This window comes from Osmerus mordax, chromosome 16, assembly GCF_038355195.1.
Source record: "Osmerus mordax isolate fOsmMor3 chromosome 16, fOsmMor3.pri, whole genome shotgun sequence".
Taxonomy (NCBI): Eukaryota; Metazoa; Chordata; class Actinopteri; order Osmeriformes; family Osmeridae; genus Osmerus; species Osmerus mordax.
The window spans coordinates 315,702-340,000 of NC_090065.1; the positions used below are offsets into that span (position 1 = coordinate 315,702).

At 51.1% G+C, this 24,299-nt stretch overlaps 2 protein-coding genes across 2 annotated transcripts in view; both read left to right on the forward strand.

Annotated features, from left to right (window-relative positions):
* Positions 1-281: 281 nt before the first annotated feature.
* Positions 282-19,560, forward strand: pde4ca (phosphodiesterase 4C, cAMP-specific a). The gene is made up of 15 exons (XM_067252842.1): positions 282-742; positions 9,643-9,870; positions 12,032-12,068; positions 12,831-12,904; positions 13,763-13,812; positions 14,718-14,830; positions 15,843-15,936; positions 16,311-16,480; positions 16,557-16,655; positions 17,219-17,380; positions 18,008-18,107; positions 18,235-18,389; positions 18,514-18,636; positions 18,760-18,942; positions 19,219-19,560. The coding sequence occupies exons 1-15, from the start codon at positions 282-284 to the stop codon at positions 19,558-19,560; spliced, it is 2,391 nt and encodes a 796-aa protein (XP_067108943.1).
* A 2,792-nt stretch (positions 19,561-22,352) lies between these two features.
* Positions 22,353-24,299, forward strand: part of LOC136958577 (ras-related protein Rab-3A-like) — a 3,282-nt gene continuing 1,335 nt past the window's right edge. Inside the window, exons 1-2 of the mRNA XM_067252583.1 lie at positions 22,353-22,400; positions 23,680-23,904. Of these exons, the coding sequence (XP_067108684.1) occupies positions 23,680-23,904 (225 nt within the window). The 5' untranslated portion in view covers positions 22,353-22,400. The remainder of the gene's footprint in view (positions 22,401-23,679; positions 23,905-24,299) is intronic.

Below are 24,299 nucleotides of genomic sequence, written 5' to 3' on the forward strand. Positions count from 1 at the left end.
TGGAGAAGGAACGTCTGAAAGAGCAAAAGGGAGCTGGGGGTGGTTCTCTGTAAATCTAACCTCCATATTTAGTCGGAAAGAAGGGGGAGAGACTTAGAGCCTGGGGACTCTGTAAACAAATGCTTGGAGGGGAGGGGGATGGAAGGGGAGGACCAACACTATGGTTCAGTGCACGGCCATTCTCCCTGGGAACACTGAGAGACCAGTCTAGGTGAGTACAGTTGCGTGACGGAGACTGAGTCAGGAGAGGAAGAGAGGCACCCCCACCCACACAGAGCAGCATGAGCGAGGAGCAGCCCCTACCCACACAGAGCAGCATGAGTGAGGAGCAGCCCCTACCCACACAGAGCAGCATGAGTGAGGAGCAGCCCCCACCCACACAGAGCAGCATGAGTGAGGAGCAGCCCCTACCCACACAGAGCAGCATGAGTGAGGAGCAGCCCCTACCCACACAGAGCAGCATGAGTGAGGAGCAGCCCCCACCCACACAGAGCAGCATGAGCGAGGAGCAGCAGGAGGCAGCAAGCAGAGGGAGGCTTCCTCTCATCCAGCCCAGGACCGGGACCAGGACCGGGACCAGGACCAGGACCGGGACCGGGGGGGGATCCCCTGACTCCCCCCGCATCTCCCCTCGAGACTCCCCCAGGAACTCACCCAGGAACTCCCCCCTGCTCTTCAGGAAGCTGATGCTGAATCGTAGCATTGGCCTTCAGAGACGCTTTACCCTGGCACACACACCCAGGTACACACATACACAGATACACACACATACAGTTTGTTTTTTCTGGCTGGTTGGCTGGCTGGATAGATGGCTGGCTGGTTATCTGGCTGGCTGGTTTGCTGGCTGGATGGCTAGATGGCTAGCTTGCGGTCTGGTTGAATAGAAAGATGATTGGCTGACAGGCTAACTTGGTGGATGGCTAGTTGACTGGCTGGCTAGTTAGCTGGTGGGCACGCACACACATGCTGTTTACAGTGCCGTCTGCCAGCAGTGTGGAACCATCAATAGCTGGCTTTATAGACCACAGAACCCAGGTCCTAGTTCTTTATCGACCACAGAACCCAGGTCCTGTTTCTTTATCGACCACAGAACCTAGGTCCTGGTTCTTTATAGACCACAGAACCCAGGTCCTGGTTCTTTGTAGACCACAGAACCCAGGTCCTGGTTCTTTATAGACCACAGAACCCAGGTCCTAGTTCTTTGTAGACCACAGAACCCAGGTCCTGGTTCTTTATCGACCACAGAACCCAGGTCCTGGTTCTTTGTAGACCACAGAACCCAGGTGCTGGTTCTTTGTAGACCACAGAACCCAGGTCCTGGTTCTTTATAGACCACAGAACCCAGGTCCTGGTTCTTTGTACCCACATAGCAACCTTCCATACTGCCTTCTCAGTGTCTTTGGTTGTTTACTGTAATGTGTTATTTGAGCATGAAGCAGATACATTAGTGTCATAAGTGAAAGGAGGTGTGCTTGTGGATCTGTGATATGTACGGTATTGTGTGTGTGTCTCAGCTGAAGGGAAGTAGACCCTTCAGCTGAGAGAGAGAGAGAGAGAGAGAGAGAGAGAGAGAGAGAGAGAGAGAGAGAGAGAGAGAGAGAGAGAGAGAGAGAGAGAGAACTTATATCCCAGAATAAGAGCATGTAGTGGTAAATAGTCTGTTCCTGTTAACACACACAGGGCTGTTACGAGGTGAGCGCTGACGGGAGATGAGATGTTCCAGAGACAAGCCAGACTGCCTGACTGCCTTACAACCTCTATCTCTATGTGTATGTTGCACTTGTAACATCTATCTCTTTGTGTTTAACTCTGTTTAACTTCGAACCTCCATCTCTCTCTATAAAACTCTGTTTAACTTCTAACCTCCATCTCTGAGTATTAAACTCTGTTTCACATGCTCCCAACTGTTCTCCATCCAACCGTCCTCACTCCAGACTCCAGACTCCTCTATCTGTGATTATGGGGTCAGGGTCATTCAGGGGTCACGGTCAGCTAATGGTTGCACTTTCAGCTAATGGTTGCACAATATTGCACTAATTGTACCCTACTTGTCTCTAGGTTAGTATAGGTTATAAGGTTGTCATAGGATATGTACTTTATATTATAGGTTTAGTATACTGTTTTGTTTATTATTTTGTATATTTAGGAGGTATATTATATGTTAGCTTATCATAGGTGTAACCTATGTTCTGAGTACTTATATGTTATGTTATGCCAGGTTGCTTTGTGTTGTCTTGTCCTAAGAATTTCAGTGCCCAGTCTGACCCTGTGTTGTTCTGTGCATCTGACAATAAAAGACTTGAACTTGGACTGGGCTGCGTTTCCCGAAAGCGTCGTAAGCCTAAGTTGATCGTAGAATCCATCGTACGACGAATCTTAGTTTTACGGGCCGTTCCCAAAGACATTGTAGCTAAAGTCTCTCTTGAAAATTCGTAGCTCTTGAAAGCGCATAGATTAGCCTACTACTTATGAGCATGTTTGGGAAACACGTAAGAAATATCGATGGTTTCGTTTTTTGCTCGATCGTTGCTACGATCCATCGTTAGCGGGAGACGCAGCCCTGTTCAGTCCAGAGTGTCAGGCCTGCAGCATGCCGGTGACAGACCAGTGAGTTAGTCTGTCTAGACAACACTGTAAAACTAGAGAGGGAGGGAGGGCGAGGGGGGAGGGAGGGAGGGAGGGAGAGTGGGAGAGGCCTGTTCCTGAGCCAGAGATGTATAGTGTCACTGTGACAATCTGAAACAGCTGGAGTTATGAGTTATGGCAGGAAGGGTTTTAGAGTTAAACACATCTTCCTCCACGCTCCAGACAAGCGCCTCAGAAAGGAGCACTTAGAGTCCATCCTGACTGATTTGTGTCTTTCCACCAAGAGATGAAAACTCCAGAGGACCTTCTCACCTCCTAGAAACCTGTCTCACCTCCTGCAAAACTTGTCTCACCTCCTAGAAACTTGTCTCACCTCCTAGAAACCTTTTCTTACCTCCTAGAAACATCTTCTCTCAGACTTGGTGGGTCTAGTCAGGGGCATCATTTTTGTGAAAACCTTCTGTCTTTCATACAATCTGCATACAAATATCAGAGCTCTTTATCAAGGCTAGCCCCTCTCCCCCTGCAGCACTCTCCCTGTCCCTCCCTCTCCATCCCCCACCCTCCCTGCATGTATTGTATTTTTCCCCTACAGAAAGGTTGTTGAGCCAGCTTGCGAGCAGGCTGGGTGGGAAGGGAAGGTGGAGTGAGGGTGGATAGAGTGGGGAGGAGGGGAGGGATGGGTGGAGGGAAAGGGGGGATGGAGGGGGAAGGGAGTGGTGGGGGTGGAGAGGGATGGGGGATACACATTACATTTGACACTGTATTCATTTAGCAGACGCTTTTATCGAAAGTGACGGACAAATCGAGCTGGTAGAAGGTACAGACGATCCAGGATCAGTATTTCAGTGGTCAGAGTCATTATCTTCAGCATCCTCTATTTGGATGAGAATCCTCCCCCTCCTTTTCTCTCTCTCTTCCTCCCTCAATCTCTTGTCTTCTCTTTCATCTCTGGCTGTCTACCCCTCTGTCTCTCCCTCTCTCTCTCCCTCCCCCTCTGTCTCTCCCTCTCTCTCTCCCTCCCCCTCTGGCCCTCCCTCTCTCTCTCCCTCCCCCTCTGTCTCTCCCTCTCTCTCTCCCTCCCCCTCCGTCTCTCCCTCTCTCTCTCCCTCCCCCTCTGGCCCTCCCTCTCTCTCTCCCTCCCCCTCTGTCTCTCCCTCTCTCTCTCCCTCCCCCTCCGTCTCTCCCTCTCTCTCTCCCTCCCCCTCTGCCCCTCCCTCCCTCTCTCCCTCCCCCTCTGGCCCTCCCTCCCTCCCTCCCTGTGGACAGTGCAGTTGTTGTTCTAGGCCAGGGTCTAGTCCCACCAGTCTCTGGAGAGAAGAGGGCAGGAACGAAGAGAGGAGAACAGAGGAGAAGAGAGATCTCAACCACAAAGAGACTGCATGCTCCAGGGATTACAACACTTTGTTTTTCATCTCTCCAACTTTCCCTCCTTTTCCCATCGAGGACAGCGTACTTTTGTGTCCGTTTGTTTCGTCTGACAGAGAGAAAAGGGGCACCGAGCCGAGTGTAGCTCCAACAAGTTCTGGATGTCGGAGAGGTTGGGTTCTGGTTAGTCTGCGAGGCTGCAGGAAGACCTGTGTTCTAGTGTTTCCTGTTTAGGGAGGATGACCCTGGTGACCCTGGAGGAGGGTGGTGTGTCTCTCTGTCTCGTCTCTCTCTGAGCTGGGGTTCTGACCTGCTCTGGGCTAGCAGCACTTGTTGCCTTTTTAGGATTCAGGTGCTTCGCTGAAAGGAGGTGGACCAGCACACAGAGGACTGGGGCCCCAGCCTGGAGCAGGGGCAGGGGCACACTCCCCAGGGCCCCTGGTTTCCAACAGCATCTCTGCTTCTTGTTGACCGGTAAACCTTCATGTTTCATTAGGGTTAGGGTTAGGTGCTTCTTATTTCATTCCTTTTTCTTGGGAGGGAAAGAAGCCCTGGACCAAGCATGACCATGTGGCTACCAGCACCTTGAACCCTCCCTCCTCCTATTCCCTCCATCCTCCCTATTCCCTCCATCCTCCCTATTCCCTCCCTCCTCCTATTCCCTCCATCCTCCCTATTCCCTCCCTCCTCCTATTCCCTCCATCCTCCCTATTCCCTCCATCCTCCTATTCCCTCCATCCTCCCTATTCCCTCCATCCTCCCTATTCCCTCCCTCCTCCTATTCCCTCCATCCTCCCTATTCCCTCCCTCCTCCTATTCCCTCCATCCTCCCTATTCCCTCCATCCTCCCTATTCCCTCCATCCTCCCTATTCCCTCCCTCCTCCTATTCCCTCCATCCTCCCTATTCCCTCCATCCTCCCTATTCCCTCCATCCTCCCTATTCCCTCCCTCCTCCTATTCCCTCCATCCTCCCTATTCCCTCCATCCTCCCTATTCCCTCCATCCTCCCTATTCCCTCCATCCTCCCTATTCCCTCCATCCTCCCTATTCCCGCCATCCTCCATTCTCCATCCTCCCTTCTCCCTTGACCCTGTAGGGGTCACCCCCCCACACACACATACCAAGGAGGACAGTGGCATCCGACGTCACAATGGACAACAGTCTCCTAAGAAACACCCTCAGGCTCTAAGACACCTGTGTAGCTATATAGCTGGACTACTGTAGCTGTTTCTGGTCTCTAGTGGACTAGCTGGACTAGCTGTGTCTGGTCTCCAAGACAAGTTTAGTCACTCCAGCTAGCCTCCATGATGAACAAGGACTCTCGTTTCCCCCGGAGGACGGCTCAGGGTAACTTCTCCACACGCCGCCACTCCTGCATCGGGTATGTACCTGACTGTCTGCTTCCTAACGCTCACCTGGACACCTGTACCTGACTGTCTGCTCCCTAACGCTCACCTAGACACCTGTACCTGACTGTCTGCTCCCTAACGCTCACCTGGACACCTGTACCTGACCATCTGACGCTCACCTAACTGTTAGACCTGTGCACTTCTGATTCTCCATTTTCTGCTGTACTTTTGACATGATTTGGATGCTGCTTTGTAGAAGGTGTGCTAACAGAGGTAACACCCCCTGGTTGTTGGAATGTTCCGGCAGTGTGTGGACGTCTGGGCCCCAGTGAAGGGGTTTGATGGATCTTTTTATTCAGTTAGAGGACGTTTTACTCAAATTAACATTCCAAAAGAGCACAAATAAAGTAGGATCAGAAGTTCTGTCAGTATTTCGGTGGTAAGAGTCCAGTAAGTCCTGCCATAGGCCTGGGCACACACACACACACACAGCAACATACACACTTATCAACCACCTCTGGCCTGGGCACACACACACACACAGCAACATACACACTTATCAACCACCTCTGGCCTGGGCACACACACACACACAGCAACATACACACTTATCAACCACCTCTGGCCTGGGCACACACACACTCAGCCATATACACACTTATACACACAGGCCTGGTAAGGACAAAGCAGCCGTTTCATTCCAGATGTGTTGCTATGACAATGGGAGACAGAATGTTGTTCTAGTGGGTTCTTGACACCATTCATCCAGCGTCACACACACACACATACATGCACACATACACACACACATACATGCACACACACGCACACACATATGCACCCACACAGACATGCATTCACACATGCATATATTTACACTGTCACACACACAGACCCACGTGGGGTGTATCTCTAAGCAGGAGTGATGGTCTCAACCTGCTATTCAGTATTATAATCTGGTTATTTGATACTGTGTGTCAGGATAGCGTGGCAGTCCTGGGAACTCAATATGTGCTGTTGAGCAGGTGGGGGTATACACACAGGCTGCTGGAGGGGAGGGAGAGAGAGAGAGAGAGAGACAGACGGGTTAAATGAGGTGACACAATCACAGGACAGTGGTGTCAGTATCCATGGTCCCTAAAATAGCTCCACCTCCCAGAATAGTCAATCGGATGGGGCTGGGGCTGGGGCTAGAGGCTGGAGCTAAGGCTGGGGCTGGGTCTAGAGACTAGAGTCTAGAGGCTGGGGCTGGGGTTAGAGGCTGGGGCTGTGATTGGGGTTATAGAGTTGGGGCTGGGACTTGGGTTAGGGGCTGGGGCTGGGACTTGGGTTAGGGGCTGAGGCTGGGGCTAGAGTCTAGAGGCTGGGACTGGGGTTAGAGGCTGGTGCTGGGGCTAGAGTCTAGAGGCTGGGGCTGGGGTTAGAGGCTGGGGCTAGAGGCTGGGGCTGGGGTTAGAAGCTGGGGCTGTGATTGGGGTTATAGAGTTGGGGCTGGGACTTGGGTTAGGGGCTGGGGCTGGGACTTGGGTTAGGGGCTGAGGCTGGGGCTAGAGTCTAGAGGCTGGGACTGGGGTTAGAGGCTGGGGCTAGAGTCTAGAGGCTGGGGCTGGGGTTAGAGGCTGAGGCTGTGATTGGGGTTATAGAGTTGGGGCTGGGACTTGGGTTAGGGGCTGGGGCTGGGACTTGGGTTAGGGGCTGAGGCTGGGGCTAGAGTCTAGAGGCTGGGACTGGGGTTAGAGGCTGGGGCTAGAGTCTAGAGGCTGGGGCTGGGGTTAGAGGCTGGGGCTGGGGCTAGAGGCTGGGGCTGTGATTAGAGGCTGGGACTTGGACTGGGGTTAGAGGCTGGGCTGGGACTTGGGTTAGGAGCTGGGACTGGGACTTGGTTTAGGGGCTGGAGCTGGGACTGGGGTTAGAGGCTGGGGCTGGGACTTGGGTTAGAGGCTGGGACTGGGGTTAGAGGCTGGGGCTGGGACTAGAGTCTAGAGGCTGGGACTTGGGTTAGGGGCTGACTGTAGTCAGGGGTGTGTGCGTCACTGCTGTGCTCTGTATCTTCTGAATGGCTGGCTTCACTCACACACCACCATCGATCAACTCTGCTGAAGACTACACTCACTGTCCCAGACATGCCCTGCACACAAACACACACACACACACACTGAGAGACAGCACAGCTAGTATTGGGCAGTGGTATTGGGCTGGAGGTGGTGGTGTAGTGGTTGTAGTTTCCCTGTAGAGGGCAGACACATGCTGGATAAGAAGACTGGTGCACACGCAGGCTTACCCTGCACGGAGATAAAACGATTTTCTCTCTCTATGTCATCTCTCCCTCTCTCTCTCTCTCTCTCTCTCTCTCTCTCTCTCTCTCTCTCTGTCTCTGTCTCTCTCTCTCTCTCTCTCTCTCTCTCTCCCTCTCTCTCTCTCTCTCCCTCTCCCTCTCCCTCTCTCTCCCATTCTCTCGCCCCCTCCCTCTCTCCTCATATCTCAGTACAATCCCTTTTGATTTCACAGTAGCGTCATGATGTAGACAATGTGACTGTGCATACATAGTGGTCTAATTATGCTTAGGTACTCACATGCCTTCCTGTGAGCAAGTGTGTGTGTGTGTGTCTGTTTGTCTATGTGTGTGGGGGTAAGTGTGTGGAGAGATGTGTGAAGTAAAGGGTAAACAAGAGAGAGAGAGGTAGAAAAGGAGAGAACAGATAATAATCCAGTCACCTTATCTGTCCCCCTGAGGGAGAGTCTATATATGTAGCAGAGACAGAAGGAAGATGAGGGGGAGAGAGGAGGAGAGAGGGATGGAGACAGAAGGAAGATGAGGGTGAGAGAGGAGGAGAGAGGGATGGAGACAGAAGGAAGATGAGGGTGAGAGAGGAGGAGAGAGGGATGGAGACAGAAGGAAGATGAGGGGGAGAGAGGAGGAGAGAGGGATGGAGACAGAAGGAAGATGAGGGGGAGAGAGGAGGAGAGAGGGATGGAGACAGAAGGAAGATGAGGGTGAGAGAGGAGGAGAGAGGGATGGAGACAGATGGAGGATGAGGGGGAGAGAGGAGGAGAGAGGGATGGAGACAGAAGGAAGATGAGGGTGAGAGAGGAGGAGAGAGGGATGGAGACAGAAGGAAGATGAGGGTGAGAGAGGAGGAGAGAGGGATGGAGACAGATGGAGGATGAGGGGGAGAGAGGAGGAGAGAGGGATGGAGACAGAAGGAAGATGAGGGTGAGAGAGGAGGAGAGAGGGATGGAGACAGAAGGAAGATGAGGGTGAGAGAGGAGGAGAGAGGGATGGAGACAGAAGGAAGATGAGGGTGAGAGAGGAGGAGAGAGGGATGGAGACAGAAGGAGGATGAGGGGGAGAGAGGGATGGAGACAGAAGGAAGATGAGGGTGAGAGAGGAGGAGAGAGGGATGGAGACAGATGGAGGATGAGGGGGAGAGAGGAGGAGAGAGGGATGGAGACAGAAGGAAGATGAGGGTGAGAGAGGAGGAGAGAGGGTTGGAGACAGATGGAGGATGAGGGGGAGAGCAGTGGCGGTTCTACACGGGGTCCTACAGGGGCCAGTTACCCCTGTAAAAATGTCCCTGGCCCCCCCTATGCCCCCCCCCCCCCCCCTGAGCTGACTGAATAAGTTTTTTTTTACGTTGTTTTTCTTCTTCTAGTAGTCATCATGAAACGAGGAAGGGACATTGCAGCCTTTTTTGCCCCAGTAAATAAAAAAGTGAGAGAAACATATGAAGGTATTGAGAGAGCTGAGGAGCTGGAAGAGGGAGAGCCAGAGCCGCTTGTAGGATTTTAATGTAAAGCTAAATTAAATTATGTGCCCCTCTGATTAAACACTGCAAGGCTAAAGTGTGCCGCGCATAAGAAACCAGAAATGCCTTTATTTATTTACGGCTACCTCGCGCTGAATCGTGTCTCTGTGCTACCTGTTGCTGCTCTATAAATATTGCCGTCTCTCACAGCCTCGCGCTATACCGCCACTGCAGCGGTACTATTTCTGTCTCTTCCTCGGTTACGGTGCAGCTATTTCTGTCTCTTCCTCAGTTACGGTGCATCTATTTCTGTCTCTTCCTCGGTTATGGTGCAACTATTTTTACCTTGCGCCCCCGCATCACTGCAGCATCGCAGAGGATATACCCAATCACCAGCCACGCAAGGCTGGTGTTCTCTCAGCACGAAACTCTCAATCTGTCAGTAATATGAAGGGTGAAGTCTCTCTCTCTCTCTCTCTGAACTATAGAGCATAATGAACTGTCTCTCTCTCTCTCTGAACTATAGAGGATAATGAACTGTTATAGTGAAGTTTAACTCCCCTGCTCTTCCCTCCTCTCCTCCCTCCCCCAGTTTTGATGTGGAGAACGGTCTGTGTGTGGGTCCCCAGCTGCTCCCAGGTTCTGCTCTGGTCCTGCCAGGCTCCCACAGCCAACGCCGGGAGTCCTTCCTCTATCGCTCAGACTCCGACTTCGACCTTTCACCCAAGACTCCGTCTCGGAACGCCTCCGCCGGTTGCAGGTCACCGTCTGTTCCTCTGGAAGAGAGCCTGAAACACTGGGAGGTCAGCTGGTTGTCTCGGTGAGAGGAGCTCAACTCTGACCCCTGACCCCCGACCAATGACCCCTGACCCCTACATTTCTTGGTCCTGTTTCCTCACTGTCAAGGTTACAAAGCCCTGACCCCCTGGCCACCCCCTCCTGCCCCCTCCCCCACTTCCTCATGCACAGGTCCATACCAGCAGGGTAACTCGCCTTCAACCCACCATCTTTCCTTCACTCCTCCTCTTCTCCTCCTCCGCCTTATCCCTGGTCTCACTGACAGACTCCTATTGTTGTATTATTTATTGATGAAGCAGCAGAGATAGTGAAGTTCTAACTTGCATGTCACACTGTCCTACAGAGGCAGCATGTCACACTGTCCTGCAGAGGCAGCATGTCACACTGTCCTGCAGAGGCAGCATGTCACACTGTCCTACAGAGGCAGCATGTCACACTGTCCTGCAGAGGCAGCATGTCACACTGTCCTACAGAGGCAGCATGTCACACTGTCCTGCAGAGGCAGCATGTCACACTGTCCTGCAGAGGCAGCATGTCACACTGTCCTACAGAGGCAGCATGTCACACTGTCCTACAGAGGCAGCATGTCACACTGTCCTGCAGAGGCAGCATGTCACACTGTCCTACAGAGGCAGCATGTCACACTGTCCTGCAGAGGCAGCATGTCACACTGTCCTGCAGAGGCAGCATGTCACACTGTCCTACAGAGGCAGCATGTCACACTGTCCTGCAGAGGCAGCATGTCACACTGTCCTACAGAGGCAGCATGTCACACTGTCCTGCAGAGGCAGCATGTCACACTGTCCTGCAGAGGCAGCATATCACACTGTCCTACAGAGGCAGCATGTCACACTGTCCTGCAGAGGCAGCATGTCACACTGTCCTACAGAGGCAGCATGTCACACTGTCCTGCAGAGGCAGCATGTCACACTGTCCTGCAGAGTCAAATCAAATCAAATGTATTTGTATAGCCCTTTTTACACGCAAGCATGTCACAGAGGGCTTCACATAGGCCCATAGAACTGCCCCTCAACCAACCTAAACCCTCAAGGAAGACAAGGAAAAACTCCCAGAAAAACTCTCAACAGGAGAAAAAATTTAAGAAACCTTGGGACGAGCAATTCAGAGAGGGATCCCCTCCTCCAGAGACGGTTGGTGAGAGAGAGGAGCAGAACACAGGCTAAACATAGTCATACAGTGTCGATGGGTTTTGAAACACCAAAATCCATTGTTCAACTTTATAGATGTAGGACAGGACCGGGAGACTCGCGACCAGGTCCAGCGTTGGCCGACCGACGACCAGGCAGGTGCTGACAACTCAAACCCACCACACCACAAGGGATGTGTGTGTGGGGGGGGGGGGACAGAGAGAGGAGAGCAGGGATTAGAGAATGCCAGGAGCAGCTAACAGTTACAGTCATAATAGAATGAGATCCCCACCGGTCAAGTGTGGACTGGTGCAGCAATTTAACAGAGCAAAAAGGGGTATTTGATGCAGCCCCACACACCAAGACAGCCCCCCTCGGTTGGAACATGAAATCTGTTCCAGGGGAAAGAACTCTAAAATAAGTTATACTTATAGAATAAGGATGGAAACAACCCGTCCCCCGTTGCCTCCAACTAGTAACATACTTACCTTTAACAGTCGTAGAATTGGCTAAACAATAACGTTTTTAACCTAATTTTAAATGTCAAAACAGTATCAGACTCCTTAATTGAGACGGGTAATTTGTTCCAGAGAAGAGGTGCTCTATATGACAACGCCCTACCTCCAGCTGTTTTTTTCTTAATTTTGGGAACCACCAGATAGCCGGCATCTTGAGATCTAAGTGTCCTTGCGGGGCAATAGGGTGCAAGGAGACCGGAGAGGTACAGTGGTGCCAATCCATGCAGAGATTTGTAGGTTAGTAGTAGAACTTTGATGTGATCAAACTTTCTTGTTCTGGTCAATAGTCTAGCAGCAGCATTTTGCAACAGCTGTAAATCTTTTAGGTGGGTAATTGGGAGGCCAGAGAACAACACATTGCAATAGTCCAATCGGGACGTAACAAATGCATGTATTATTTTTTCAGCATCATCCTGAAAAGGCAGCATATCACACTGTCCTGCAGAGTCAGCATATCACGTGTGTGTGGTTCTGTTGTCATGGCGACCCACTCTAATCTGCCTCTTGTCCTCCTCAGACATGGAGAAGAGATGATTGTTACACCGTTCGCTCAGGTGAGTCTCCTGGCCAGGTGAGAGACCCTGGATCTCAGATATCTATCTGCTCCCTCACAGAGATCTGCCTGGGTGATCCAGTATAGATCCTCCTGGGTGATCCAGTAGAGAGATCTAAGGTGATCCAGTACATATACATTTAGTCATTTAGCAGACGCTCTTATACAGAGCAACTTACATAAGTACAGGAACATTCCCCCTGAGGCAAGTAGGGTGAAGTGCCTTGCCCAAGGACACAACGTCATTTTGCACGGCAGGGAATTTAACCGGCAGCCTTCTAAGTAATAGTCCGATTCCCTAACCGCTCAGCCATCTGACTCCCAGTAGAGAGATCTAGTGTTATCCAATAGAGAGATCTAGGGTGATCCAGTAGAGAGATTTCGGGTGATCCAGTAGAGAGATCTCAGGTGATCCAGTAGAGAGATCTAAGGTGATCCAGTAGAGAGATCTAGGGTGATCCAGTAGAGAGATCTACGGTGATCCAGTAGAGCGATCTAGGGTGATCCAGTAGAGAGATCTAGGGTGATCCAGTAGAGAGATCTCGGGTGATCCAGTAGAGAGATCTAAGGTGATCCAGTAGAGAGATCTAGAGTGATCCAGTAGAGAGATCTAAGGCGATCCAGTAGAGAGATCTAGGATGATCCAGTAGATAGATCTAAGGTGATCCATTAGAGAGATCTAAGGTGATCCAGTAGAGAGATCTAGGATAATCCAGTAGAGAGATCTCGGGTGATCCAGCACAGTAACATCTGCCCCCTGCAGGTCCTGTCCAGCCTGAGGACGGTGAGGAGCAACTTTGCAGTGATAACCGACCAGCAGGACCGGCCTGCAAGCAAGTAGGTTCCTCTTTCTTCATCTCTCTCTCTTCATCTCTGTCTCTTCATCTCTCTCCTCATCTCTCCTCTAGATTCATTTCTCTCCATCTCTCTTTCTTCATCTCTCTCTCTCTTAATTTCTCTTCATGTGTCTCTCTTCATCTCTCTCTTCATCTCTCTCTTAATCTCTCTCTTCATCTCTCCTCTCTTCATCTCTCTCTTCATCTCTCCTCTCTCCATCTTTCTCTCTCTTCATCTCTTCTCTCTCTTCATCTCTCTCTCGTCATCTCTCTCTTCATCTCTCTTCCTCTCCATCTTTCTCTCTCTTCATCTCTCCTCTCTCCATCTTTCTCTCTCTTCATCTCTCCTCTCTCTTCACCTCTCTCTTCATCTCTCCTTTCTCTTCATCTCTCCATCTTTCTCTCTCTTCATCTCTCTCTTCATCTCTCCTCTCTCTTCATCTCTCTCTTCATCTCTCCTCTCCATCTTTCTCTCTCTTCATCTCTCTCTTCAACTCTCTCTCTTCATCTCTCCTCTCTTCATCTCTCTACATCTCCTTCTCCTTTGTCCTAAATGCTGTGGATAAAGATATACAGATGTAGATGTGTAGATGTATGTACATATATCTTACTAGAAGTGTAAAGAAATAGCTAACTAGACGTGTAGCGTCTGATGCTGTGTGTATAGATATATAGATGTATGTATAGATATATAGCTGACTAGATGTATGTATGGGTATATAGCTGACTAGATGTGTGTATAGATATATAGCTGAGTAAATGTATGTATATATATATAGCTGACTAGATGTGTGTATAGATATATAGCTGAGTAAATGTATGTATATATATATAGCTGACTAGATGTGTGTGTCAACAGGAGGCCACCAGGCAGCAACCCTCCCTCCATGTTCAAGACCAGCCTGGCAGGTAGCCGCTGCTCACACCGGGCTACACTGGTGTTGGGGTCATGTTGGGGTAGTGTTATGGTCATGTTGAGGTGGTGTTGAGTAAATGGACTGCATTTATATAGCGCTTTTCTACCTTAGCGGCACTCAAAGCGCTTTACAATGTTTGCCTCTCATTCACCCATTCATACTCTCACTCACACATACCGACGGCAGCAAGCTACCATGCAAGGCGCCGGCCTGACAATCGGGAGCAACTTGGGGTTCAGTGTCTTGCTCAAGGATACTTCAGCACATGACCTAGGAGGAGTCGGGGATCGATCCGCCAACCTTTCGATTAACAGACAACCCTCTCTACCCCCTGAGCCACAGCCGCCCCACTTGAGTTGAGGTGGTGTTGGGGTGGTGTTGGGGTGGTGTTGAGGTGGTGTTGGGGTGGTGTTGAGGTGGTGTTGGGGTGGTGTTGAGGTGGTGTTGAGGTGGTGTTGGGGTGGTGTTGGGGTGGTGTTGGGGTGGTGTTGGGGTGTTGTTGAGGTGGTGTTGTGGTCATGTTGTGGTTGTGTTGAGGTGGTGTTGGGGTTGTGTTGAGGTGGTGTTGAGGTGGTGTTGGGGTGGTGTTGGGGTGGTGTTTGAGTGGTATTGAGGTTGTGTTGAGGTGGTGTTGGGGTGGTGTTGAGGTGGTGTTGGGGTCGTGTTGTGGTGATGTTGTGGTGATGTTGTGGTCGTGTTGCGGTCGTGTTGTGGTGATGTTGAGGTGATGTTGTGGTGATGTTGTGGTCGTGTTGCGGTCGTGTTGTGGTGATGTTGAGGTGATGTTGTGGTCGTGTTGTGGTGATGTTGTGGTCGTGTTGTGGTGATGTTGTGGTGATGTTGTGGTCGTGTTGTGGTCGTGTTGTGGTGATGTTGTGGTCGTGTTGCGGTCAGCAGAGGAGCCCCATCAGCAGCTGGCCGTGGAGACCCTGGAGGAGCTGGACTGGTGTCTGGACCAGCTGGAGACTCTGAAGACCAGACACTCTGTCAGTGAGATGGCTTCCAACAAGGTACACACACAAACACACACACACTCACACACACATACATACATACATACTGTACACACACTAACACACACACACACTCACACCACACACAAACATACATACATACTAAACACATGCACACATAAACAATGTCAGCTTGTGCAGCACAGCACCTTCAAACATATGATCTACTTTCTATAAAACAGTTGTCCAACAAATCTCATGAGATTTTCATATCTGTCAAGATAATTCAGGGTGTCTGACCAGAACACTGAGCGATCGGATTCCAGAACACACTTTACATCAATGAAATACCCGAAACATTCATGCGCGGTTTATGAACAACCTGATTCAGCCAAGCTTCTCGGCCACGCCCACTCCAGACCTACTGCTCCAATCAGTTGATCTCCCCCGCCCCCACCGTAGCAGCAGCAGGCAGCTGATTGACTGCTGTAGTTGCGTGGGACAGTACTCGTGCTGTCTTGTGTTTACACATGCATAGTAGTGGAGAGAGAGCGCAAGCGGGCAAACCTCACAGCTGATCAGTCCTCCGATGACACTCGTTCGGTATTTCTGATACCGTTCCTTCAGAGTCAGAGCTCGCTAGTTAGAGAACGCCGTGCGGACTGTCTTCGTGCAGTAGTAACCGTGACTTCAGCGAGCAGGATAAGCACCAAGGTGCTTCAGCTGACAGCTGAACTACTGTACCGGACCCATGCAAGCTCTGGCGTTTATTTATATCCCGCTTTATTTGGAGCTGGGATGCCAGAATATAAAGAGCCTTCCTCCGTGTCCCCGGACAATCTTCAGGAACGAGGTGATCACGAATGAATGAATGAACACACTCACACACACGCACACACACACAGATGCTCAGACTCTTACACGCACACACATGCACACACTCTTACACGCACACATGCACACACTCTTACATGCACACACACAGACATCACATACACAAACAATGAACATGTTGTGTAATTGTTGTTGTTGATGACTGTTGTTGTTGTTGTGGTTGTTGTTGTTTCAGTTCAAGAGGATGCTGAACAGAGAGCTAACTCAGCTGTCAGAGACCAGTCGCTCAGGAAACCAGGTGTCAGAGTTCATCTCCAGCACCTTCCTGGGTAGGTCCTCCCTTTCTCCCTCCTCCCTTCCTCTCCTCTCTCCTCTAACCCTCCTCCCTACTCCCTTCCTCTCCTCTCTCCTCTAACCCTCCTCCCTCCTCCCTTCCTCTCCTCTCTCCTCTAACCCTCCTCCCTTCCTCTCCTCTCTCCTCTAACCCTCCTCCCTACTCCCTTCCTCTCCTCTCTCCTCTAACCCTCCTCCCTCCTCCCTTCCTCTCCTCTCTCCTCTAACCCTCCTCCCTTCCTCTCCTCTCTCCTCTAACCCTCCTCCCTCCTCCCTTCCTCTCCTCTCTCCTCTAACCCTCCTCCCTTCCTCTCCTCTAACCCTCCTTCCCCTCTCCTCTCCTCTCTCCTCTCCCCCTCCTGTCCTACAGAGAAGCAGCATGACATGGACCTCCCAATCGAGGAGGAGAAGCAGCCCATGTCCCAGATCAGCGTGGTGAAGAAGCCCAGCCTCACCCATGGCCTCACCCCCAGCCTCGTCCCCGGCCTCGTCTTCCCTCGCTTCGGGGTGTGCTCAGGCCAGGAGGACCTGCTTGCCAAGGTAGGGTCTGGATTAGACAGGTAGGGTCTGGATCAGACCAGGTCTAGTCTCCATGGTGACGTGTCCTTCCCTCCAGGAGCTGGAGGGGATTGGTCTCTGGGGCGTGGACATCTTCAAGATCTCGAAGTACTCCGGCTGTCGCCCCCTCACCGTCACCATGTACACCATCTTCCAGGTCTGCTCTCAACCCTCCCTCACCCCTCCAGGTCTGCCCTCACCCCTCCTTCCTCCCCTCCCTCACCCCTGTGTGTGTGTGTGAAGGAGAGGGGCCTGTTGAAGTTCCTCCCCTCCCTCACCCCTGTGTGTGTGTGTGAAGGAGAGGCGCCTGTTGAAGTTCCTCCCCTCCCTCACCCCTGTGTGTGTGTGTGAAGGAGAGGCGCCTGTTGAAGTTCCTCCCCTCCCTCACCCCTGTGTGTGTGTGAAGGAGAGGGGCCTGTTGAAGTTCCTCCCCTCCCTCACCCCTGTGTGTGTGTGAAGGAGAGGGGCCTGTTGAAGTTCCTCCCCTCCCTCACCCCTGTGTGTGTGTGTGAAGGAGAGGGGCCTGTTGAAGTTCCTCCCCTCCCTCACCCCTGTGTGTGTGTGAAGGAGAGGGGCCTGTTGAAGTTCCTCCCCTCCCTCACCCCTGTGTGTGTGTGTGAAGGAGAGGCGCCTGTTGAAGTTCCTCCCCTCCCTCACCCCTCCAGGTCTGCCCTCACCCCTCCTTCCTCCCCTCCCTCACCCCTGTGTGTGTGTGTGAAGGAGAGGCGCCTGTTGAAGTCGTTCCAGATCCCAGCCTCCAGCCTGCTGGGCTTCCTGCTGATGCTGGAGCAGCAGTACTCCTCCACCTCCTACCACAACAACATCCACGCTGCGGACGTGGTTCAATCCACACACGTGCTGCTGTCCAGCCCTGCGCTGGAGGTACACACCACACACACACACCACACACACACACCACACACACACACACACACCACACCACACACACAGCCCTGCGCTGGAGGTACACACACCACACACACACACCACACACACACCACACACACACCACACCACACACACAGCCCTGCGCTGGAGGTACACACACCACACACACACACACAGCCCTGCGCTGGAGGTACACACACCACACACACACACCACACACACACCACACACACACCACACCACACACACAGCCCTGCGCTGGAGGTACACACACCACACACACACACCACACACACACACCACACACACCACACACACACACACACACCACACCACACACACAGCCCTGCGCTGGAGGTACACACACCACACACACACACAGCCCTGCGCTGGAGGTACACACACCACACACACACACACAGCCCTGCGCTGGAGGTACACACACCACACAGACACCACATACACACACAGACATATACACACTTAAACCTGTGTGTGTGTATATGGTGTGTGTGTGTGTATATGGTGTGTGTATATGGTGTGTGTGTGTATATGGTGTGTTTATGGGGTGTGTGTACATGGTGTGCACGTGTATATGGTGTGTGTGTGTGTGTGTGTCAGGGTGTGTTTACTGATCTAGAGATCCTGGCTGCTCTGTTTGCTGCTGCCATCCATGATGTTGACCACCCTGGAGTCTCCAACCAGTTCCTCATAAACACCAGTGAGATCACACACACACACTCACACACACAAATCTCCCCCATTCTCATTCTAATATCTGCCAGTAAAATAAATGATCCATGCGTGTTTGCACTGTGTGTGTGTCCTCCGTGTGTGTGTGTGTGCAGACTCCGAGCTGGCCCTCATGTATAACGACTCGTCGGTCCTGGAGAACCACCACCTGGCCGTGGGCTTCAAGCTGCTGCAGGAGCCCAGCTGTGACATCTTCCAGAACCTTCCCAAGAAGCAGAGACAGTCCCTCCGTAAGCTGGTCATCGACATGGTGAGACGCTCACACACACACACACAGATACTGACTTCTTTCTGGTGTGCTGTGTGTGGGATGTTTATGTGTGTGCTCTATGTATGTGTTTGTGTGCTATGTGTGTGAGTGTGTGTGTGTGTAGGTCTTAGCTACTGACATGTCTAAGCACATGACCCTGCTGGCTGATCTGAAGACCATGGTGGAGACCAAGAAGGTGACCAGCTCAGGAGAGCTTCTATTGGACAACTACTCTGACCGCATCCAGGTAGCCACACCCACAAACATCACTTGTTGGTTTCTACCTCTCACCTCTCTCACCAGACTGGGATAGTCTACTGAACTACGTGTGTGTGTGTTTGTGTACCTGCGTGTGTGTGTGTGTGTGCAGGTCCTCCAGAACATGGTGCACTGTGCAGACCTCAGTAACCCCACCAAGCCCCTGCAGCTGTACCGCCGCTGGACAGAGCGCATCATGCAGGAGTTCTTCCTGCAGGGGGACCGAGAGAGGGAGCGGGGCATGGACATCAGCCCCATGTGTGACAAACACAACGCCTCCGTCGAGAAGAACCAGGTCAACTCTACCTCTCCTTCTCTCTCTCCCGGTCTCTCCCTCTGTCTCTCTCCCTCCCAGTGTCTTTCCCTGTCTCCCTCTCTCCCTTCCCCTCTCTCTCAACCCACTCTCCTCTCCTCTCCAGGTGTGGTTTATAGACTTCATCTTTCCTCTCCTCTCCAGGTGGGGTTTATAGACTTCATCTTTCCTCTCCTCTCCAGGTGGGGTTTATAGACTTCATCTCTCCTCTCCTCTCCAGGTGGGGTTTATAGACTTCATCTCTCCTCTCCTCTCCAGGTGGGGTTTATAGACTACATCGCCCACCCCCTGTGGGAGACGTGGGCAGACCTGGTGCACCCAGATGCCCAGGAGCTCCTGGACACCCTGGAGGACAACAGGGAGTGGTACCTGAGCATGGTGCCCCATAGCCCCACGCTGGAGGAGGAGGAGTCAGAGCAGGAGACCCCGCCCCCTGAGGGGGAGGAGCGTGCTGTGACGGACAGCAGATGCCATCTTGCCGGCACTCACCGCCTGCCCCCTACAGCATCCGTGTTGCTAGGGGCTGTGAGGACCTTGTCAACAGACTGGGAGGAGGGGGAGGGTAGTGGGGGTGTGACCTGCACAAGAACTGGAACATAACCCCAGAACCCTGTCCCTGTTTGGATGTTCTGGAGGGAGGAAGGAAAGGAGGAAGGGAGGATTGATAGAAATGTGAGGAAATGTGTCTTTGTACTGCCACGCACTTTCTGGAGGAAGTGATGTTCCACCAGCTCCACAGTGCCCTTTGTGGCTCTGGGCCAAACTGAAATACCCAGAATCCCCCAGTCCTGCTCCACTTCCTCTTCCTGTGCTGGGGACAGGTGAGCTAAGTCTTCCCCCTGGTGGATGCTGGGGGAGGTGAAGCCACTATGACAGACTAAAGCTTTACAAAGGAACGATTAGGAAAGTTAAATGTGATGTTTACCCCATAACGAGCACTTCAGCTAAGAATCACCTATTTGTGTCCAAGTTTATTTAATGTAATCTTACATCTGGTTTTTACTGCAAACCTGCTTTTTCTTCACCTCTCTAATATCCACCCTCAACTTCAGGCTCTTTACATTGTAGCCCACAGCCAATCACCACCCTGCTACTAAGGGCTTGAGCCAATCACCACCCTCCTATTAAGGGCTTGAGCCAATCACCACCCTGCTACTAATGGCTTGAGCCAATCACCACCCTGCTACTAAAGGCTAGAGCCAATCACCACCCTGCTATTAAGGGCTTGAGCCAATCCTTGAAGCCGTAGGAGGTGACCAGTAGGAAGTGCTGCAGAACAACCATCCTGCTTCAATCGACCTTCAGGTTGATGAATAATAACAATATTCAATTAACAGACACTTTAATAATAGTAAAGATGTGTTGGTTTAGCAGATGCTTTACAGAGTACACAGGGGATTTGAACCTGCAACCCCTTGATCTGTAGTTAAACTCTTTACGACTGAGCTGATGACATGGACAACCATCATAAACATTACATTTATAAAGCAACAGCCTGAAAAACAAGAAGCACTGTCCATTATGAAAGTTTAATATTGTTATTGTTGTGTGCCTGTCCTATGATGCCTATGGGCAGTGTGTGTGTGTGTGTGTGCTAGATGGAGGGGTCGATGGGGGGCAGAGTTGCCATGGCAGCAAAACGCTAGGCTACTGTACTTTCCACTCTGCCCCAGGACAGTTTCCATCAGCCTGACAGCATGTCATGTGACCCTGGACCACCCCCCTTCTCTCTCCCCCCTCCCTCTCCCTCTCTCCTCACCCCCCTCCTCTAACACTTTCCCATCTCTCCTCACTCTCACCCACCCTCTCTCTCACACACACTCCCCCTTCTCTCTCCTCACTCTCTCTAACTGTGTTAACATGTTGTGAAAGGTGAGACCTGTATGTACAGAAAACCAAAGCACTTTATATGGTAGCTCTGCACCTTCCTCTGTGTGTGTGTGTGTGTGTGTGTGTGTGTGTGTGTGTGTGTGTGTGTGTGTGTGTGTGTGTGTGTGTGTGTGTGTGTGTGTGTGTGTGTGTGTGTGTGTGGTGTGGTGTTTTGGGGGGTTCTATGGTTAATTAATAGCACAGGCTGGACCACTGCCTGTGCTAAATCTTGTTACGGGAGATTAATAGTTCTATAAAGGTGTCTTTCAGAAGCTGCATGCAGCGTGTTACAGCATCAGGATCATCTGGGTTTGTTTCAGTTAACTGACTGACTAACTGACTGGCTGGATGGTTATTTAAATGTCAATTTTCAACCACTCAGATGTTTTACTTCTTGTCAACTATGAAGCAAAAACACTTTCAGGTTTCTACAGATAATAAACTATCAGTAGTTAAAGATCAGGACTATTCTCTCCTCTGAGAAATGTTGTTCTTCTCCTCCTCCATGTCCCTGTCCTCCTTTCTCCATCTCTCTCTCTTTCTCCATCTCTCCCTCTGCTCAGCCTTGACAATTCACCCACAGCCCTGTAGTCTCTCTCTCTCGGTCTCTCTCTTTCTCTCTCTCTCTCTCTCTCTCTCTCTCGGTCTCTCTCTTTCTCTCTCTCTCTCTCTCTCTCTCTCTCTCTCTCTCTGTCTCTCTCTCTCTCTGTCTGTCTGTCTCTCTCTCTCTCTCTCTCTCTCTCTCTCTCTCTCTCTCTCTCTCTCTCTGTGTGTCTCTCTGTCTCTCTCTGTCCTCTGTCTCTCTCTCTCTCTCTCTCTCTCTCTCTCTGTCTCTCTCTCTTTCTCTCTGTCTGTCTCTCTCTCTCTCTCTCTTTCTCTCTCTGTGTGTCTCTCTGTCTCTCTCTGTCCTCTGTCTCTCTCTCTCTCTGTCTCTCTCTCTCTCTCTCTCTCTGTCTCTCTCTCTTTCTCTCTGTCTGTCTGTCTGTCTCTCTCTCTCTCTCTCTCTCTCTCTTTCTCTGTCTCTCTGTCTCTCTGTAACTCGCCAATAAAGGAAACATCATCATGCTTTGCCTTTCTGTGTTCAGTCAGACTTACTGGTGACCAAACACACACACACACACACACACACACACACACACACACACACACACACACACACAGGGTTTAGGTTGATTGAGGGGCGTTTCTTTGGGCATATGTGAAGCCCTCTGTGACATTGCTTGTAAAAAGGGCTATATAAATAAATGTGTTTTTATTTGATTGCTTGAATATATGCCGATAAGAACGTATATCTAATATTTATTTTGATAAATGGATATTTTATGGATTTTGTTAAATAAATTATTTCCCACCGGTGATCCACGTCAATACTACGGAGCCCTGGAGTCAAGAGCAGGGTAGGCGGGGCTTGCACGCCCAAGATGCTGTTTGGTTCTTTAGACTGCCAGTCATTCTTTAGCTCCTTACAGCCCGCCCCCTCCATGGCAGTCAATCAACAGACGCTCGAGCTCCTGCAGGTGCACCACTGAGAACACTGCAACGGAGCAGCGAGATAAAACGGATATTTCACGGTAAGCCTTTGGCTAATCTCTTTAGAGATGCATGGCAACAAATAACTACACCGCAATGGGATTTCTTGATAGAGGAAAAAACACGAGATGTAAAGGACAGAAATTTGGTGATGAAATAAGGAAGAGTAACCTTCATTTGACATAGCTAGGATGCTTATCTAGCTAGCCTCAGAGTACTTAGCTAGCCTCAGAGCCGGGTGGTCCTGCTAGCTAGGGAGCTGCTATAATTATCGGTTGCGTTCATGTTTTAACTGACAGTGTAGTCTTCTGTATTACTTACAATATTAAATTAATATCGCCAGTGTACGGTGTAGCAGCATTTTGTTTGCAAGCAAAGATCAGCCAGTTTCAGTGAAGCGGTAGTGAAGCTTGTTAGCTAGCAAGCTAACCAGCTGGTCAGTGTTTCAAACCAGCTTCATCTCAAGCTAACCAGCTGGTCAGGGTTTCAAACCAGCTGGTTAGCTAGCAAGCTAACCAGCTGGTCAGTGTTTCAAACCAGCTTCATCTCAGCGCAATGAAACGCAGCTACCTGCAACGCGCTGAACAGCATCATATGGACTATATATTCATGACCAAGTTACAACACACATAGGCACTATAATACTGCCTGTATGCTGGTTATCATGCTGCTCAAAGCGTGAATGGTTATGCTGTTCTATCACTGGCTGGATATACGGGTGAGCCGATGCTTAGTTTAAGCCCTACCGCTTCCGCTCCCGTTATCTCGGTCAGAGACCGGTCTCGCTCCGCCTTTACGTACAAGTTATCGCTTGTTGTTATCGCAACAGTTCGTGTTATGGTTTGCCTATGGACCGTAGTAAACATTGTGTTATCCAGGATAAACATAGCTGGATGTTCTCCCTGAGTTCACCTTCCACATGATCATCCCACTAAACAGAGAGAAGTGAGGACGGAGGGAATGGGGGGAAGAGAGAGGAGGGAATGGGTGGGCGAGGAGAGAGGATGGAATGGGTGGAGAACAGAAGTGTAAGGTTAGAACGCCATGATCACAGTAGACTGTCTCTACGCCATGATCACAGTAGACTCTGTCTCTACGCCATGATCACAGTAGACTCTGTCTCTGATTGGTTTACCCAGTTTAACTCATACTTCTTTACTGTTCAACTTGACGGACACACCTGCACACAGACACATACCAAAACACACCTACATACACAGACAGACATGTAAACACACATACACAGATATACAGACACATCCCTTCACACAGACACACACACACTAACACACTTATAATCCTCCCTCCTCCTCCTGTCAGATGGCGTCAGCAACAGCCTCTTACGGGCAGAAGGAGTCGTCAGACCAAAACTTTGACTACATGTTCAAGATCCTCATCATTGGCAACAGCAGCGTGGGAAAGACCAGCTTCCTGTTCCGCTACGCTGACGACTCGTTCACGCCGGCCTTTGTCAGCACGGTGGGAATAGACTTCAAGGTGAAGACCATCTACAGGAACGACAAGAGGATCAAGCTGCAGATCTGGGTGAGGGAGGACAGGGAGGTGACACCCGCACACACACACACACACTACATACACACACCCACATGCCCTCACACACAAGCACACCCGCACACACACTACATACACACACCACACCCACATGCCCTCACACACCCGCACACACGCACACATACACTACATACACACACCCACATGCCATCACACACCCGCACACACACACTACATACACACACCACACACCCACATGCCCTCACACACCCGCATGCACAGACACTGTATATACACTGTACGAGTAAGAACTTGTGTGTGCGGTGGGTGGTGTGTGTGTGCGGTGGGTGGTGTGTGTGTGTGTGTGTGTGTGCGGTGGGTGGTGTGTGTGTGTGCGGTGGGTGGTGTGTGTGTGTGCGGTGGGTGTG